The sequence below is a fragment of the Ahaetulla prasina genome, chromosome 6, assembly GCF_028640845.1.
Source record: "Ahaetulla prasina isolate Xishuangbanna chromosome 6, ASM2864084v1, whole genome shotgun sequence".
In the NCBI taxonomy this organism is placed as follows: domain Eukaryota; kingdom Metazoa; phylum Chordata; class Lepidosauria; order Squamata; family Colubridae; genus Ahaetulla; species Ahaetulla prasina.
In genome coordinates, this window is record NC_080544.1 from 58986381 (window position 1) to 59005853 (window position 19473).

The window sequence follows — 19473 nt, forward strand, 5'->3', positions numbered from 1 at the left end:
CTGTTGAAAAAAAATGACTTATGACAGTTTTTTACACTTATGATTGTTGTAGCATCCTATGATCATGTGATTTACATTCGGATGGTTGATGACTATGTTTATGATTGTCCCAGGTCATGTTATCATCTTTTGTGAAGTTCTGACAATCAAAGTCAATGAATAGAATAGAATTCTTTATTGGCCAAGTGTGATTGGACACACAAAGAATTTGTCTTGGTGCATATGGGGAAGCCAGATTCACTTAACAACCATGTTACTAATTTGACAATTGCAGTGAATTGCAACAAATCATGCTTGCAACAAATGTGGCAAGAAAAGTCATTAAATGGGGCAAAACTCACTTAAGCAACATAAATTCTGGGATCAATTGTGGTTGTAAGTCAAGGACTGCCTGTATTTACTTGAGATATCTAGGTGTGTTGGCAGGGCAACAATTAGAATTCCTTGCGAACATGATGAACGCTGACTAGAAATTTTTCTCTAATTCTTTCATTTCCCAAATCTGTTTCAAGCTACTTTTAGCAAGGTTTATCCTAGGTACATTTTCATTCTGTTTAATCTTTTTTAACAAGCTGGCAAAAGTATCTTCAATCTGCAGTGTCTGTGACATAAGAATTTCCTCCCTGACCAGGCAGGAAAGGGTGTAGCCACCGTAGCCTAAAGCTGGATCAAACCAGGCCGTAAGCTTTATAATATGTTATAAATATGTTTTAAATTAATGCACTGGGGAGCACAAGAACGTTTAAACACAATAGTTTTTTTTAACTTTATAGCCTTAATTTAGCTCAACATTTACTGCCACAGAATCGTATTATGAAATAGTTAGTAGATAGTAGATAGTTCCTATCTACTTAACAATACATTGCTATAGTACCAGAAGGCACTAAGTTAAATAAATAATAAAGGCAAGGTAGTGATTTGGTGTTATATTTATAGCATCATTAAAGTGTAGTGCCTTAGATCATAAGCAAAAAAGTTCATCTTTACCATAAAGAATGATAATGAGGAGAAAGCAGAGAGAGGAAGTGAAGTGAAGTGCAGACAGTAAGCGATGAGGTAAGTAACAGAGTTTATACAAAATGGGAACTAAAGGCGTTGAAATTTAACACATCTGGAAGGCATCAGAGTAGAGGATATACAATTATGATTTGAACCAAGAATTGCTTGGCTTGTTAGTTAACTAATGTAAGATACCAAAAAGCATGCTTTAATTTAGCTGATAATAGAAAAATAACATTTGTGTCTATTTTTCAGAATACTGAATATGAAAGGCTAAATAAATTAGCACCATCATAATTAGGAAAGATTTTAAAACATAAAACTATCGGTTTTGGAAAGCATCACAGTTATCAATGAAAACAAAAAGAAATAAACAAATTCCTGTTGAAAAAAAATAAACAAAGACTAGAAAAACATGGGAGGATTAAAAATTAAAAAATGACATTAAATTGGACCTCTTCAAAATTTAGAGAATGAGGCAGAGTAAAAGTCTCACCTGAAACAACCTCTATAATCCTTGAGATTTTTTTTGGTAAATCGCTTGAAATTTTATATTATTTATTTTATTTATTTTATTTATCAAATTTATATACCGCCCTATCTCCCGAAGGACTCAGGGCGGTGTACAGGCATTTAAAACACATAAATACAATGTAAGAAATATAAAAACAGTTAAAAAACTTATTCTAAACGCCTATTAATTTAAAATTAAAAATATAAAATAAAAGCCAATTTAAAAACCAGTAATTTAAAATTTAAAATTTAGCTCAGCCCTGCACAATTAAATAAATGTGTTTTAAGCCCGCGGCGGAAGGTCCGGAGGTCCGAAAGCTGACGAAGACCGGGGGGTAGTTCATTCCAGAGGGTGGGGGCCCCCACAGAGAAGGCCCTTCCCCTGGGCGTCGCCAGACGACATTGCCGCGCTGACGGCACCCTGAGGAGACCCTCTGTGAGAGCGCACGGGTCGGTGAGAGATATTCGGTAGCAGTAGGCGGTCCCGTAAGTAACCCGGCCCAATGCCATGGAGCGCTTTAAAGGTGGTCACCAACACCTTGAAGCGCACCCGGAAAGCCACAGGTAGCCAGTGCAGCCTGCGCAGGATGGGTGTTATACGGGAGCCACGGGGGGCTCCATCTATCACCCGCGCAGCCGCATTCTGGACTAACTGCAGCCTCCGGATGCCCTTCAAGGGGAGCCCCATGTAGAGAGCATTGCAGTAATCCAGGCGCGACGTCACGAGTGCGTGAGTGACCGTGCATAGGGCATCCCGGTCCAGAAAGGGGCGCAACTGGCGTACCAGGCGAACCTGGTAGAACGCTCCCCTGGAGACGGCCGTCAAATGATCTTCTAGAGACAGCCGTTCATCCAGGAGGACGCCTAAGTTGCGGACCCTTTCCATCGGGGCAATGACTCGCCACCGATGGTCAGCCGCGATTTAGCTGACTGTACCGGGATGCCGCATCCACAGCCACTCTGTCTTGGAGGATTGAGCTTGAGCCTATTTCTCCCCATCCAGACCCGCACGGCCTCCAGGCACCGGGACAGCACTTGAAAGCCGTTGGGGTGGTCCGGTGTAGAAAAGTACAGCTGGGTGTCATCCGCATACAGCTGGTACTTCACACGAAACCACTGATGATCTCACCCAGCGGCTTCATGTAGATGTTGAACAGGAGGCGAGAGGATCGACCCCGCGGCACCCACAAGTGAGGCGCCTCGGGCCGACCTCTGCCCCCCCGTCAACACCGACTGCGACCGGTCGGAGAGATAGGAGGAGAACCACCGATAAACGGTGCCTCCCACTCCCAATCCCTCCAACCGGCGCAGCAGGATACCATGGTCGATGGTATCGAAAGCCGCTGAGAGGTCTAATAGGACCAGGGCAGAGGAGCAACCCCTATCCCTGGCCCTCCAGAGATCATCCACCAACGCGACCAAAGCCGTCTCCGTGCTGTAGCCGGGCCGAAAACCGGACTGGAACGGGTCTAGATAGACAGTTTCATCCAGGTGCAAGGGAAATTGATATGCCACCATACTCTCTACAACCTTCGTCGCGAAGCGGAGGTTGGAGGCCGGAAGATAATTACCTAAAACACCCGGGTCCAGGGCCGGCTTCTTAAGGAGGGGCCTCACCACCGCCTCTTTCAAGGCAGGCGGGAAGACACCCTCCACCAAAGAAGCGGTCGTAATCGCCTGGAGCCAGCCTCGTGTCACCTCTCGAGTGGCCAGCACCAGCCAAGAGGGGCACGGGTCCAGTAAACACGTGGTGGCATTCAACCTACCCAACAACCTGTCCATGTCCTCGGGAGCCACAGGGTCAAACTCATCCCAAACAATGTCACCAAGACCGCCCTCGAGCATCTCACCCGCATCACCGCAATCTTGGTCCAGACCATCCCGAAGCTGAACGATTTTATCGTATAGATAACCGTTAAACTCCTCAGCACGTCCCTGCAACGGGTCGTCCCGCTCCCCCTGGTGTAGGAGGGAGCGAGTCACCCGAAACAGGGCAGCTGGGCGGTTATCTGCCGATGCAATGAGGGAGGAGGCGTAGCTACGCCTCGCTTCCTCAATGCCACTAGGTAAGTCCTAGTATAGGACTTCACTAGTGTCGATCAGCTTCGAGCGGCTAGACCTCCAGGAACTCTCTAGGCGTCTTCTCCGGCGTTTCATCCTCTCAGCTCCTCGGAGAACCAAGGAGCCGGTTGGGACCTGCGCCGGGTCAGAGGCGCAAAGGCACGACACGGTCTAAGGCCCCGCCGCCCGTTCCCAGGCCGCAACAAGTTCCTCAGCCGAGCCGTGAGCCAGACCCTCAGGAAATGGCCCAAGCTCCGTCCGGAACCCATCCGGGTCCATCAGGCGCCTGGGCGGAACCAACGATCGGCTCCGCCTCCCTGCGGTGGTGAATGGCGGTCAGAAAGTCCAGGCGAAGAAGAGTGCTCTGACCATGACAAAGGTTCAATGACTATTTCCTTTAAGTCCAGATCTCTCAACCACTGACTAGAGAGAAAAATCAAATCCAGAGTGCCACCCCCAATGTGAGTAGGGCCATCAACTACTTGAGTCAGGTCCAAGGCCGTCATGGAAGCCATGAACTCCCGAGCTGCCGTCGATGACGAGCCGGAAGATGGCAAGTTAAAGTCCCCCATGACTAAAAGTCTGGGGGTCTCAACTGCCACCCCAGCCAGCATCTCCAGAAGCTCGGGCAGGGCGGCTGTCACGCAGCAAGGAGCCAGGTACGTGATCAGCAAACCCATCTGACACCTACGACCCCATCTCACAAAGAGGGATTCGCACCCGGCAATCTGAAGTACAGTGGTCTCCCTCGGCTCTAGACTCTCTCTAATCACAACCGCCACCCCCCCACCCCTACCCTGGGCCCTCGGCTGATGGAACGCACGGAAACCCGGTGGGCACATCTCAATAAGGGGCACGCCCCCTTCAGTGCCCAACCAGGTATAAATGTTTATATAAATAAACATGCCAAACATTATTCCACTGTTTTTTTCCAATCATCAAACTGATTTTAGATCATGTAAATAGAACAATTCTGTTATTCCTAAAGAGACTCATTACATTTTTAAACCAACACACAGGACTCTTAGCATTAAAGAGTTCCACGAACTCTTATTACCCCAAAAGAAATTAGCACTCATCACAAAAAGACATCCAGCATCATCTTCAAAGTGCCAACATCAAAGTACCAGTTTCTAAAGAGGAGCGGGATTCTTACCCATTACATGGAATATTCTCCCTGGAATCTGTAATAAGCTCAAAAGTTCACATAAACCATCGCACTGAAATTATTTCTCCAAATCACAACGGTGAGCTAAATGAGATAACCTGGTAGCCAAAAATTTATCTCAATTTCTCTTCCAGTTACATCTTCCAGAGAAATCTCCTCTCCTATTCCAAGATAAGTCTTAAGTAGGGCTAGGGAGACCCTTTCAGTTTTGCCTTGAAAAAACTTTCTTGACCTCTCCCATCTTGAAATTAGGATTCCAAACAACCAATTATTGGTTGGTGGGCTATTTCCTTCCTTGGTGTACATGCTACCAGGGAAATTCTATTGATAAAAAAAAAAGTTGTTGATTCCTTGATATGGTACAGTATGTACAGTGATGTCTAACTTTTTCAGCTCAGTATTCAAACATTTAGAAAATGACTAACTTGACTCACCCAAACTCGAACAAAAGAATAACAATTCCCTATACACCATCCACCCCCAATCTAGGAGTATCATCTGAACAGCAATATTTGATACAGCACCGAGACTGGGCCTGAAGGAGAGTCCCGAGCTTTGATATCAACTCTACAGCCACTGCTGCCCCTGAAAATGGATGCCTTGCACTATTTCCCAAGACACAGAAGCCTTGGGGAGTGGTGCAAATGTCACCGCAGCCCAGCATTCTCCAGTATCTGCTGCCCTCTGTTTACTTCCAGGCAGTGTTCGCTTTCTGTTGACAGGCCTCTGAGGCATACTACCCAGTCTGCTATGGGTTGCACATGGCCTTTGTTCTTGAAGTGGCTTTGGAGAATGCTTTTTCAGTCTCTGCAAAAATCATGTGAAAGCATGCTTTGTTCTTGCACGATTTTCCAAGGTTTAGGCGGCCATGCAAGACCTCACGTGATTTTCAGAGGGTCTGGACGCTGTTTGAGAGCACACCCCATTTTCATGCGGCCTCCACAGCCTTCAACTATCACAAGAGAATGGGTGTGCTTTCAATAATAGTTGTTACATGTTGGTATGTCACTTTTGTTTCATGTGTCATAAGTTCACTATCACTAATATATACTATGTAAATATTAGCCATCTGACATGACTGCAGAATGGTCTCCTGCCATGCTCCTGTGTGAAAAATTCTGGAGTGAAGGCTAGTTCATTCACTATAGTAACCCTCTCTTAATTTATATTAAGGTAGTGCAGCTAAGAATGTGGTACATGAAATTCCAACTGCAAGTACATTCATTTGAAATGATCCAGGAAGATGGGTGTCTTGGGCAGTAAACAAGGCAGTCACATTATGTACTGTCCAGACCAACCTTGAATATCCGCCAACAGTATAATGACAAAGCAATTTTCAAAACTAGCTGGTACTAATGGTGAAAAGATAGAGATGCAGAGCTTTTAAATAGTAGTAACATGTTACAGTGCTTAAAGTTTTCCAAACTAGTACTTCCCCAAACTTCAAGGGCTATTAGATACTTCATGTATAACAAAGTACAGCATGAGTCACAGCCTATCATAATATTTTAGTTAGAAAATAAGGTAGTATATACCTTTGTTTGCAATTTATTTATTTCATTTATTAGATATAAATTTAAAAGTTCTCATATAAAAAGTTAAAATGTAACAAAAATATTTATTTTAAAAGATGTTTTCTAGATGTGGATGATTTTTCTGAAGATCGTTTTTTTTCCACTTAGGATGCTCCCTCATGGAGCCAGCATAAATAGCAACATATTTGAAGCATACGTATTTAAACATTTTAAGGGTTCCTTTGAGCTGTTTTTTCCATTACAGACATTCAATGTGTTCAACATGCTACTTGAAAATTTAAAATAATATTTGTTAGAGAAGTCTGACAAAAGGATTGTAACTCTATGGTAGAACAAACTTCACTTGGAGAAAATTTCATGCTCAATTATTTTGTCTCTAGTTGAAAGATAAAGTAGGAAAAGTTCTACATCACCTGTCTGAGATTCTAAAGAGCCACTGTCAATCAGAACAAGTACCACTGGGCTAGATGAGCAAGTAATCAAGCCCGATATAAAACAACTTTTGTTTCTTATAATTCTATTTAAGTTCTGACATTATGATAGATGAGCCCTGGTGGTACATAGGTTAGAACGCAGTATTGCAGGCTAACTCTGCCCACAGCCTGGAGTTCGATCCAGACAGAGCTCAAGGTTGACTCAGCTTTCCATTCTCCTGAAATTGGTAAAATGAGGATCTAGACTGTTGGGGGCAATATGCAAATAATGCTTCTACATTGTAAACTGCCCAAAGAGTGCTGTAAAGCACAATGGGTGATATATAATTCCCAAATGCTACTGCTAAATGCGATATGATATAGTAAAGGGAGATAATTCTTTTGGTCAATAATCATTTTTGTAAGTTTGGGAATTTGTTTTACAGGGATATCTCCGTACTCATCAGTAATTCGTTCTGGAAGATGCAATGAATACTAAAACCGATGAGTACTAAGAAAACCAAATGACCCGCTATTTCAGCTGGAAGAAATAGTGAGTCATGAGACAGCCGACGGCAGCAAGTTCTTTCTTGTGTTTCAACTATGGGGAGAATGACAATTGCTGGGACAAGATTTCTCCTTCAAAACACGTCATATACCAAATTCAACGACTTTTGAAATGGAGTATTGAGGTATGACTGTAATGTTCTGACAAAATAAATAGCAAAGCTGACATAAAGGAAGTGATGAAATAGCTATTTACCAAAAGGCAAACTAGTGAAAGTGCTTCTCCTCTATTTTAAACTGGCTTTAATAGTATCAGAATATTAACATAGATGAAATCCTCTCAGTTTAAAATAGATCCAAAGCAAAATAGAAATTCCCTTTTTAAGATTCTATTTTGTTCAGAACATTTTTAGACAAAAGGGGCAGGAGAGAAAGTAAGAAGGGGGGAGTTATTTATTTATCACATTGTACCTCAAATACTGTACTTTCAGATGCCCAGAGAAAATAATGAAATGCTAGAGAATGGAGATGTGATTCTGAACATAGCTGTAAATCCATATGTTTTGGTTAACTTTAATTGCTAATCAAAATTGCTGGCTGAAGCCGATTGTGCCTTTCTCTAAAAATCGAATTTATTCTAAATTTTCTAAATCCTTAAATCACTATTATATGTTTATTTGAAATGATTATGATTTTAAAAATATATACTCATAAGCATAATCCTGGCTATTTTTAAAATTTTATTATGCTAAATTAACCAAAGAAAAGTATGACAATATTAAAGGCTTAACAACCTCAAAATCTATGGGAAATAATAAAAGAAAATAGACAAGATCTGGAATTATTTTATAAAATAAATCTAAAATGATTATATTGCTTGAAAATTGTCTGTCAAAAACAGCGAGTACAAATGTTGACAAACATATCATCATGACTCATTGTTGCAAGTCAGGTATACCTTTCACTTTCCAGCATTACACAATAATTCTTTTAGTTAATCCTATGTCCCCAAATTTACAGTTCTTAATCCGAATGATATATAGTCAGGAAGATCACATGTACAGTGATCAAGCAAGAACAAGACCATATAAATTAATGTACCCACTTCTAAATTACATGTCCAACAGTACAATGATTCTAAACAATTTTTATTGAACATATGCTGATGCATCCATAAATATAAACAATCTGCATTGTCATACTTACCGGTACTTGATTTTAAATTCAGAGAAAACTAATTTCATGTTAACATAATTAATCATTCATTGGTTTATCACATAGCACATTCAAACTAAATATTTCAACTGTGATTTATCATACTGTATTTCAATTTTGATTTTATTTATTAAATTTATCACACAAATCATTAACATCAATTTCTTTTACTTCCTAAAAAGATGGGCTATTGGCTTAAAAATCACAATTTAATTCCTCTAAAGCCTTGCTTACACTGGCTAGCTAAAAAGTGCATTTTGGACTCTAATTATCTACTTAATTTGATAATTAATAATCTGATTTAATCCACTTGCCATTTTTAATCACAGTGAATGTGGAAAACTCCAGTAACAAATATAATGAGTATTAATGAGATTACTCAGAAAATTGTGAAGCAATTTCCATTTCCCCACTTCCAAAACTAGGAGGAAACCTAAGGGCTGCCTGGCAGATACATAAAATTTCTTATTATAGTATTCTCACCAGGGTGGATTTGATGTAAATCAAATCCAATTTATTAATTAATTATTATTATATTATATATATATACACTATATATATTATATATATAATTATATATATATTATATATAATTAATAATTATTAATTAATTATTAATTAAATCACAATTTAAATCACTAGTAAAAAGGCATGATTTAAATCAACTCGATTTAAACATAATTTTTAAAGAGCAACTGTCATCTCTGTCCACAGCGGCTCCTCCTCTGATCTGCTGTTGACTCACCGACAGTCCCAATATTATTGTAGAATATATAGCCTCATGCTACATAACTAAGCTCTGAATAAACCGAATTATTAATGTATCTTAAATAGAAAACTATCTTTAGATATATTTTTACTCCAAAAGCATTTTAGTAAAATAAATTTGGTAAAAATAAAAAAAATCTGATTTAATTTTTTTTAATCGGACTTTTTTATTTTTTTTTAAAAAAATCTATTTTTATTCACCTTGATTCCCACCCACCCCAAATAAGCAGGAAGAAAATTCTTCTACAGTCAATTTTACTGGACAATTTATTTTAATGACAATCTCAGATTAATGTCCGATTATGGTATGTGCTTTTTTCAATTTTTGATTACAGTTTGAGCTTTTATAATTTGTCCGCATTCTGACTTGTTCAGAGATGTGGGAAACTCTTAATATAACTTAAGTCAGAAATTTATCTCTACAGTGCTCAAAAAGAAAAGAAGCTGCACCCAACCTACTAATTACAGATTTCATACATTATGGTTTATGGATGTTGATTGATAAGTGAGATATTTTCTGCAGAAATCCTTGTAAAATAAGAACAGCTTGAACTTGTACCATGTTATGTTGTTTAAAAGGCTATATCGGTAATTAGTTTTAAGAGTGCAGTTAAATAATAAGGGAAAAAACTTTCACATTCAATTGTACTTTCCTTTTGAAAAGCAGGATCGGATTTCTGTTGAACCTTAATTCAGAAATATCCATGCATCCCACAGGCCCTTTTCTGTTACCCTCTGGGCTTCCCAGAAAAGTATTCAAGTTCTACAGAAAATGGCCCATTTTTAGCTGGAAATATTTTTACTTTCCCCCCTCAAATTTTAATCATTAGTTAGCTACAGCTTGGCTGGTTTAAGATAACAAATGACATGACCAAAATCCCATTAGTTAAATCATTGCTTTACTTCCCTTGCCTCTTGCTGCCTCTGAGATATTGGCAGTGGGATGGGATGGGGAGAACCTTTTAAAAACTGATAAAAATTGCCTGCCTCTGCTTAATCAAAGGAATTTGTGCATAAAGTCATTTAGATGAGAAATACTGGTAAAAGCTTTACTGTTACATATCAAATACTAACTAATGAAACATTACTAAAATGTAACCTTTCCTATTGGCCTACTCAGTTTCTCCATTTTAGAAAAGGAGAACATATCACATATTTCAGTAAAACATTAATTTAGCAAGTTTACATATTTTCATTACCTAGTTGCTGATTTCAATTCTGCTATAGAATAGAATAGAATAGAATTTTATTGGCCAAGTGTGATTGTACACACAAGGAATTTGTCTTGGTGCATATGCTCTCAGTGTACATAAAAGAAAAGATACATTCATCAAGGTACAACATTTACAACACAATTGATGGTCAATATATCAATATAAGTCATAAGGATTGCCAGCAACAAGTTATAGTCATGATTGAAATTGTAAAAAAAAGAAAGAAAAAAACTAGCATCAATTGCATTCAACTATATCTAACCAGCTTTCTTGTGTTAAGAAATTAAATTAGTAGGTATTACATTTTTAAATAAATCTGAAGATATCTTAAGAAATTGAAAATGAAAATGCATTAAATCTGGTCACTTTCTTGTTAATCCATTTGACTGCAGCTGTTTGCTTTGTTGAAATTTAGTTATTCTCTAAATACCACATAAGCATTTGACAAAGTCTAATTTTCCTTCTTAAGATAGTATTACATGTTTTGTGTTACTCTGAAACATAATATTCATTCTATTTTTTTTAAATACTAGAGTAAATGAGTAAAAGAAAGAAGGCATATAATTTTAGCATACAAGAACACAAACAAGATTTAATCATTGCAATGGAAATTTGATGTGAATATTTCAACTTATCCAACCTAAAACTTTGAAACAAACTGGGCAGGCATTCATTCAGCAATCATTCAAAGTTACAACAGTGGTGAGGAGGAAGGGACTTACAAAGGGTCCTCAAAATTTGATAAGATTTTCCAATGGGTGTTTTTGGGTAATGAAATAAAAAAATTGGGCTGTTGTAAGATGGGTAGTGGTGAAAATGAGTCCTGAAATTTGGAACAAGAGTGATTATTTTATGAGTTGGCCAAGTTAACCTCTGGCAGCCTTATCCCAGATTTCAAACCTAACGTTTGGCTTCTAAAACAATTGTTGTGTTCATAATATATTTAATTGTTATTTATTAAATATATTTGCTGCCTATCTCTCTGTGGGGCTACTCTAGGTGGTTAACAATAACAACAATAAAAAAAGAAATGAAAAGTGTGAACAGAAAAGAAGTAAGGTAATAAAGCAATAAAATAAACAATAAAAAAGAACTGAACAAGAAATACAACTACCTTATTGGGAAAAAAGAAAGATGGATGGGTAGATAGCAGAGAACAAGTGAGGAGGGATAGGTACACATCTGTTGGGACATACAGAATAGATGGTTTTAGGATAAAAAGTGACGAGACTTATTGAACAAAAAGCAGGTGCAAATATTAGCCCTTATAAAAAGGTCAATCGCAGAGACACCAAAAATAGGCAAGTAAACTTATTTCAGATATTGAATCTCTGTTACCAATAATATACTGAACAGAAGACATAAATATAATCAGAAGCTATCCACATTTCCTTTTAGGAGGTGAATCTGACATGAAAGTATTCAGAGGTCACAGAGTTTATCTCGCATAGACACAAATTCAATATCAAGTGGTTTATAAGAATTCCAGCAAAACGTATGTTTTCTAGAGACCTAATTTGCTGATACAAGACATAATATATAATACAAAATGGCCTCTTATTACCATATTAAAATTTCCATAATCTTATCTTTATTTAAGATAGTGTCAATAATTTTTAAAAAATGTGAACTCCATGCTTCAGGTAATCCTTGCAAAAGAATAAATAATTCTTATTTAATTATTTGTGTTTTAAAAACTAGGCATCTATAAATTAAATCTATTTCATTTTTATCAAATAATTTGGTGGTACTAAATATTTTAGATAATGAAACATTTAAAGCTCATCACATCAAACATCACTTGATATTTTTTTTACAAAATAAATACATGTTAGATGAAATAAATACAGGTTAGATGAGCAATATTTTAATTAAAGGACAGGTTGATTCCTAAACTGTCATTTACTAAATTTACTCTACTAAATTCTGGATCTAAAAGAGCAAGCTGGCAGTGCTGGATGCCAGCAAAGAACCAATTAATTTGGTATTTTAAAAAAAGAACCTTCACAATATTTTAAAAGTAAACATTAAATCTCAGTAATTTTTGATTTATTTACAGCAAAACTGTTATAGCAAAAAAAAAAAATCTTACACAGAACTCAAATTTTGAAGAGACTTAGAAATATTTGAAAGGGAGAACACATTTTTCTGCTGATTCTGATTCCTTAAAAAGTTTGTTCAATCTTCAGGATTGTTCAGTGTTGTGATATAAATATCTTTTCCCTCTTAAGTAGACTAGTGGAAATATGACCAAAGTGAGTTTTGAGAATCAGTAACTCACTTGACAAGGAAGCCTGGTAGCTTTAAAAACCAGCAAAACTTCTTATTCTCCACCCTAACCAGTAAAAAACAAGAATCCAAAAACAAGTTACCTGTCGCAGGCCCAAAAGGAAAGGCATTTTGTAAACTCATAATCCAAGCTAAGAGTGTAAACAAAGAAATTTCAAAAACCGCATACTCATTTCTTCATCTGATATGGAAAGACTACATGCACAATCTTTTTTAAAGTAGTTTCCTTAGCTGGGAATGTTAAATAAACAGGGTCCCAGGACACGGCATGCTCTCACTCGCTCTCTTTCCCCTCCCAGAGACCAATTTCAGAAACAGGAGAGCTGTCGGCTGTTTGCCAAGGGGGAAGTGACATCAGTAGCAGCACTGCCCAGGAAAAAAAAACTCTTTAGACAGCTGCTGATTAACAATTCAAAGAGCTCTACTGTCTAGAAAAAATACACAGCACTTAGGAAATGAGAAACATTTAAAACCAAATGCTTGGATTAAGTATTATGACTACTCAAAACTACTTTTATATCTCATTATTTTTAAAGGTAAATAGCATTTGAACAATCTGGAGCTTGTTTTCAGGGCCAATACATCATGAAAATAAATATCTATTCTCTAGAACACCTGGAAACAGTTAGACCAAAACCAGAAATATTAAAAACAACAATGCTTTGTATCCACCCTGACATCTAGGCCCGAAGCAGAAAAGTAAAAAGTCAGTTTTGGGGCCTCACTGGCAGTCTTGATGTGGCCATGCTCAAGCTAGCTGATAAAGAAGTATGTCTTAAATCATATCCAACCTGGTGTGGACAGCCTGAAGCTCTCAGCAGAATTACAAAAGCGACTTGCAAAGTAAAGTCTATACTTTGGCAAAAAAAAAGTATGCTAGAACAAAAATGCCCCTGAAGTTCAATGACTGAGTGAGAAGAAAGTAAGTGAAATACAGTTTTAGAAAAAGAAAAAAAATATGCTAATATTTTTAATATTAATATTTAATATTAATAATTTAATATTAAGTCTGCATTACTATTAATCTTCTCATCATTCTTATCACCCATCTCCTCCCACTTATGACTGTATGACTGTAACCTTGTCACTGGTATCCTTGCGATTTATAGACTGTTTCTTAATATGATTCGATTGCTTATTTGTTCCCTATGACTATCATTAAGTACCTTATGATTCTTGACGAATGTAACTTTTCTTTTATGTACATTGAGAGCATATGCACCAAGACAAATTCCTTGTGTGTCCAATCACACTTGGCCAATAAAGAATTCAATTCCATTCCATTCCATTCCATTCCAATAAGTGTCTGTTAATTTTTTGCATAATTTTAGGAATGCTGCTTGAGCACTAAACTTACCTCATGACATATATGTATTATATTCTTTATATATATATTAGCCTGACTGGTATACCAGCAGAAACTCACAAGAATGTCAATAGAATTCTAAACAAAACCCTCAAGGATATATATAGATCTGCATAAAATTAGGACTGGGAATTTTGTAGCTAAGAATCATTTTCATTCATTTAATTTTCAATAGAAGACCTATTCCCACCAAAATCAACACAAAAATAACTAACATGGATGTTTTATTTTATTTTTTAAAACAAGTCTTTTAAAGGGCCGGTTTAGCTCACGCTGGTAAAGCCTGTTATTAAGAACACAGTAGCCTGCAATTACTGCAGGTTCGAGCCCGGCCCAAGGTTGACTCAGCCTTCCATCCTTTATAAGGTAGGTAAAATGAGGACCCAGATTGTTGGGGGGGCAATAAGTTGACTTTGTAAAAATATACAAATAGAATGAGACTATTGCCTTATACACTGTAAGCCGCCCTGAGTCTTCGGAGAAGGGCGGGGTATAAATGTAAACAAAAAAAAAAAAATGTGTCTCTTAAAATGTATCAAAATGAAATTTGGAGTACTGTGTAGTAATATCTCTCAAAAAAAATTACAGAAAAAGGAGAGGAGTATGATATGTCCATACTAGAACAGAATACTGAAAAAACCAGGTATTGCTCTTAAAATTGCCTTCTCTGTGGGGGCTCCCACCCTCTGGAATGAACTTCCCCCAGGACTCCGTCAACTTCCTGACCTTCAAACCTTCCGCTGCGAGCTTAAAACACATCTATTTATTTGTGCAGGACTGGACTAGAATTTTAATTTTAATGGGGTTTTATCATTTTAATTGTAATTTTAAATTTTGGCCTATTTAAATAAGTTTTTTAATTAGTGTTTTATCTTGTATTATATTTGTATTTTTATCGGGCTGTAAACCGCCCTGAGTCCTTCGGAAGATAGGGCGGTATAAAAATTTGATTAAATAAATAAATAAATAAATAAATAAAATGACATAAAATACACTTCTTTCGCCTTCAGCCAATCCTCCACACTCCAGGTGGTAAAATGACCTATGGAAACATCAATATGCTCACATGTTTTTGCCCTAGTGAGCTTACTTACTGTGTAAGAACAAACTGGGGAGGGGAAAGGAAAATGTATGAAAGAAAAGATTAACCTAACCCTTCTCCCATGTTGTAACCCTCTCTTATTCTGCAGCACTTGGCCAAGGAAATGGTTTGCACTGACATAAATGAGTATTCCCTTTTTTAAAAATTGAAAGCAGACTAGAATAATGAAAAGCGATCACATGCTTGGAGTTTAGTATAAGAGTGAGCATGACAATGCTCAAGTCATAAGTTTAGATACAGCCTCTTTTTCACAATACACTGCTGAATAAATAAAAATAGCCAATAAATATTTTCATCAGGAGTGATATAAATTATTAAGAAGAAAATTCTAAATCTGTTTCCAGTTCTTCTCTATTTTATACCAATAAAACGGTATTTGCCTTAGCAACAGAATACATCAAATTCCAAAGCAGTATAGATATGAAAGAAAGTGATCTAAATTTAACTCTGCTGAGCCTTTAAAGCAGAGGTGTAGCAATATTTTTGTGCTTCTCTTAAACCAGCAGCTGTTCTTGCCTGTCATATACTAGTCCAGAAGCCTCACAACTCTCAAGTCTGGAAATACAGAATACATTTTAATCAGTGTCGGGAATTCCCTCTTATATTATTTTTCAATTTTAGCTCTTGATGTAAGTAGTTTAGTTTGTTTGAAACTGATAAAACAGTTAAGTACAAACTTAGTTGAAAAAAGTTTAACATAGTGATCTAATGGACATACAAGGGGTATCCTCAACATTCCTTTGAGGAAGGCATGAAAATCCTCCATTAACTATTTTAAAGAGCATGCCCCCATAACACGGTCTTATCTCCAGATTAAATTTGAGGCAATTTAATTTTGTATTTAGCTATTGGGATTTTAAAATAATGTATTTTCTTTTTTATATAAATTTTACTAAAAAATTTAAAAGAACATAAAGGTTAACATAAACTAATACGGAATAAAGGAAACAAAGAAAAAGAGAAAGAGACAAAAGTGCCAAAGATTTTTAACACATAGAAAGCTCTGATTTCCTTTGCAGCAGATATAATAATTTGACACTCACTTTATAACAAAAAAGTTCATTTTTTTCCTATTATACAATTTTTTAATCATCCAAACCGCAAGTCATGTGCATCTTTCTGTTTCATGCAAAAAAACCTAAAAGAGGTTTTTAGTCAATCACAAATAGACATTGTCTTTTCTCTAATCAAGGAGATCAATTTTGCTATCTCTTTTAAGTTACATCATCTTCATCAACCTCTCCACTATTGTGGGAAGTTTAGAACGTTTTGTGCATATAGTAATCTTGCTACAGTTGCCATATATAAATGTTGTGGTCCGCTAGCAGCCAGAAGACCTGGCAGCAGAATCAGACAGTGAGGAGGTTGGGAGGAACTTTGGCCAGTCTTGGGGTCTAGGGAAAGTTCGGACAAGGGCTCTGCATCAGAGGCAGAGAGGGAGTTAGACAGCAGCAAGGCAGAGGAATAGATGGAGTCAGTTCCCAGTGTGTGCATGCGCAGAGCTGCCAGAAGGCAAGAATAACTCAGAAAGCAGGGTCGACTCGGGAGTAAAGCCACACCTTGGAGGTGATTGGCCCCTCCCATAGGAAATAAAAGAGGAGCAAACAGGGAGTGAGCTTTTGCAGGAAACAAATTCGTTCGTTCCATGACTCTGAGAGACTCTGTGCTAAGTTTTGTCTTGTACTACGGTTGGAAGCTGTGGCAGCTTGCCAAATGAGAAAAGGTGTGTTGAGAAATATTCCTTTGAAAAAACTGTATGGACAAACCTTGCTGACTGTGAATAAACATAATTCACAGTTGTGTAAATAAAAGAGATTTTGCTGGGACCATGTGGTGTCCCACTCCTCCGCTGACGGCCGGGTCAGGGAAATCCGAATCAGGTGTGCCTCTGCAGCTCTGCCAAAGTCCTAGCAAAGTCCTCAGGGCAGGCAGGAGACCAGAAAGTTACTTCAGCAAGATACGTTTAGACTTTGCCTGACTCAGAGAATGCCAGAAAGCAGATCCTTTATATAGGCCATGGGGTGTGGCTCCATGACTCAGCACTTATCCAGGCCTGCCCCTCCCTTCCTTCTGTTGCCTCCGCCTATCAAGTCTTCTGACGCGAGGGTCACTCCAGTCGGCAGCTGTTGGTAATAGACCTCCCTCAGGCTCACATGTTGTGGAGGAGGGGGAGGGGTCTAGTTGCTCCGTTTGCCTGGGCATGGAGCCAGAGCTGGGGGCTGGAGGTATTTCTTCCTCTTCAGCCTGTCTGGGCATGGAGCCAGGGCTGGGGCCGGGAGGCATACTAGAACATTCCTCCGTGTTCGGAAGCAGATAAGAAGACCCCGGCTGAGGTGAGATTGGACAAGACACAACAGAGCAATTCCTGCCTCCTGCTTCTTAAGGGAGCCTAGGTCACAGGGTGAAATTTTTATTTTATTTTTATTTTTTATTTTATTTTATTAGATTTTTATACCGCCCTTCTCCCGAAGGACTCAGGGCGGTGTACAGCCGAAATAAAATACAGAGTATATACAATTAAAAGAAATTAAAAGAAACTATTAATAAATGGCCGATAATTTAAAAAATTTACAAATGTTTAAAATCTCTAAAACCCCAATTTAAAATCAACTATTTATGCCAGTCCTGCTTGAGTAAATAAGTATGTTTTTAGCTCACGACGGAAGGTCCGAAGATCAGGAACTTGACGTAAGCCAGGGGAGTTCGTTCCAGGCGTCGGTGCTCCCACAGAAGGCCCTACCCTGGGAGCCGCCAGCCGACATTGTTTGGCGGACGGCACCCTGAGAAGGCCCTCTGTGAGAGCGTCTGGTCGATGGGAGGCATACGGTAACAGCAGGCGGTCTCGTAAGTACCGGGTCCTAAGCCATGGGCGCTTTAAAGGTGGTAACCAGGATCTTGAAGTGCACCCGAAAGACCACAGGAAGCCAGTGCAAACTACGGAGCAGTGGTGTTACGTGGGAGCCTCGAGCGGCTCCCATTACCACTCGCGCAGCTGCATTCTGGACTAACTGCCGCCTCCGGGTGCACCTCAAGGGTAGCCCCATGTAGAGAGCATTGCAATAATCCAGCGAGGCGTAACCAGGCGTGGTGACCGTGCATAAGGCATCCCGGTCAAGGAAGGGCGCAACTGGTGAACCAAGCGAACTTGGTAAAAGCCCTCCTGGTGACGGCCGCCAGATGTTCCTCAAGGACAGCCGGCCATCCAGGAGGGCGCCCAAGTTGCGAACCACCTCCTTTGGGGCCACTAAGTCGCCCCAACAGTCAGCTGCGGATGCAGCTGACTGTACCGGGTGCCGGAATCCACAGCCACTCCGTCTTGGAGGATTGAGCTTGAGTCTGTTTCTCCCCATCCAGACCCGTCGGCTTCCAGGCACCGGGACAGCACTTGACCGCTTCGTTGGGGTGGTCCGGGGTGAAAAGTACAGCTGAGTGTCATCAGCGTACAGATGATAACTCACCCGAACCCACTGATGACCTCGCCCAGCGGCTTCATGTAGATGTTGAACAGGGTAGGCGAGAGAATCGACCCCTGGGGTACCCCACAAGTGAGGCCCCTCGAGGACGACCTCTGCCCCCCTGTCAACACCGACTGCGACCGGTCAGAGAGATAGGAGGAGAACCACCGATAAACGGTGCCTCCCACTCCCAATCCCTCCAACCGGCGCAGCAGGATACCATGGTCGATGGTATCAAAAGCCGCTGAAAGATCTAATAGGACCAAGGCAGAGGAACAGCCCCTGTCCCTGGCCCTCCAGAGGTCATCCACCAACGCGACCAAAGCCGTCTCCGTGCTATAACCGGGCCGGAAGCCGGACTGGAACGGGTCTAGATAGAAATGCTCCTGGTTCAGACCGGCTCACCTGATCTGATAGCGATGGCAGCTGGCAGTTCAGAGAACCGATAGCAAAAATCTCTGGCCCTGCCGCCTACCTCTGCTGAGCTGCACCGTCATCAGGGTTTTTGTTTTTTTTACTTTTAAAAGCAGTTTTTCTTCAGCTGAAAACATGCCTTTAAAAGTAAAAAAAAAGCCTTTGATGATCCTGAGGCTCGGCTGGGATCGTCAGAACCCTTTAAATTTTTTTTAATAGGCTTCTCTGGCGATCCCAGCTGAGTTCCTCATCACCAGAACCTTAAAAAACATGTTTTCTACAAGCTCTTCAGCCGAAGAGCTTGTTAAAGCAATTATTTTAAGAGGTTCTGGGCTGCGATGAGGGAGCTTCAGCTGGGATCGTCAGAGCAGCTTTTAAAATCTTTTTTTCCACTGGCAATCCCAGATGAGTTGCCTGATCATCATAGGCTTTTAAAATAATTTTTAACAGCCTC

The 19473-nt window shown here is 39.3% G+C and overlaps 1 protein-coding gene and 1 long non-coding RNA gene across 4 annotated transcripts in view; one reads left to right on the forward strand and one right to left on the reverse strand.

Moving 5' to 3' along the window:
- The window catches only part of WBP1L (WW domain binding protein 1 like), a 51921-nt gene that overhangs the window by 15475 nt on the left and 16973 nt on the right, over positions 1–19473 (reverse strand). Inside the window, exon 1 of one of the 2 annotated variants that reach the window (XM_058188709.1) lies at positions 12766–12992. The exons of the other annotated variant lie outside the window; for it this stretch is intronic. Within the exon in view, the coding sequence (XP_058044692.1) occupies positions 12766–12792 (27 nt within the window). The 5' untranslated portion in view covers positions 12793–12992. Of the gene's footprint in view, positions 1–12765; positions 12993–19473 lie in introns of those variants that run through there. 2 annotated transcript variants of the gene reach the window in all.
- LOC131201105 (uncharacterized) overlaps positions 1–19473 on the forward strand; it is a 43687-nt gene that overhangs the window by 11164 nt on the left and 13050 nt on the right. Inside the window, exons 2-3 of one of the 2 annotated variants that reach the window (XR_009155785.1) lie at positions 7136–7381; positions 13367–17841. This is a non-coding gene — a long non-coding RNA (uncharacterized LOC131201105). Of the gene's footprint in view, positions 1–7135; positions 7382–13366; positions 17842–19473 lie in introns of those variants that run through there. The other variant, XR_009155784.1, reaches the window with a different exon arrangement.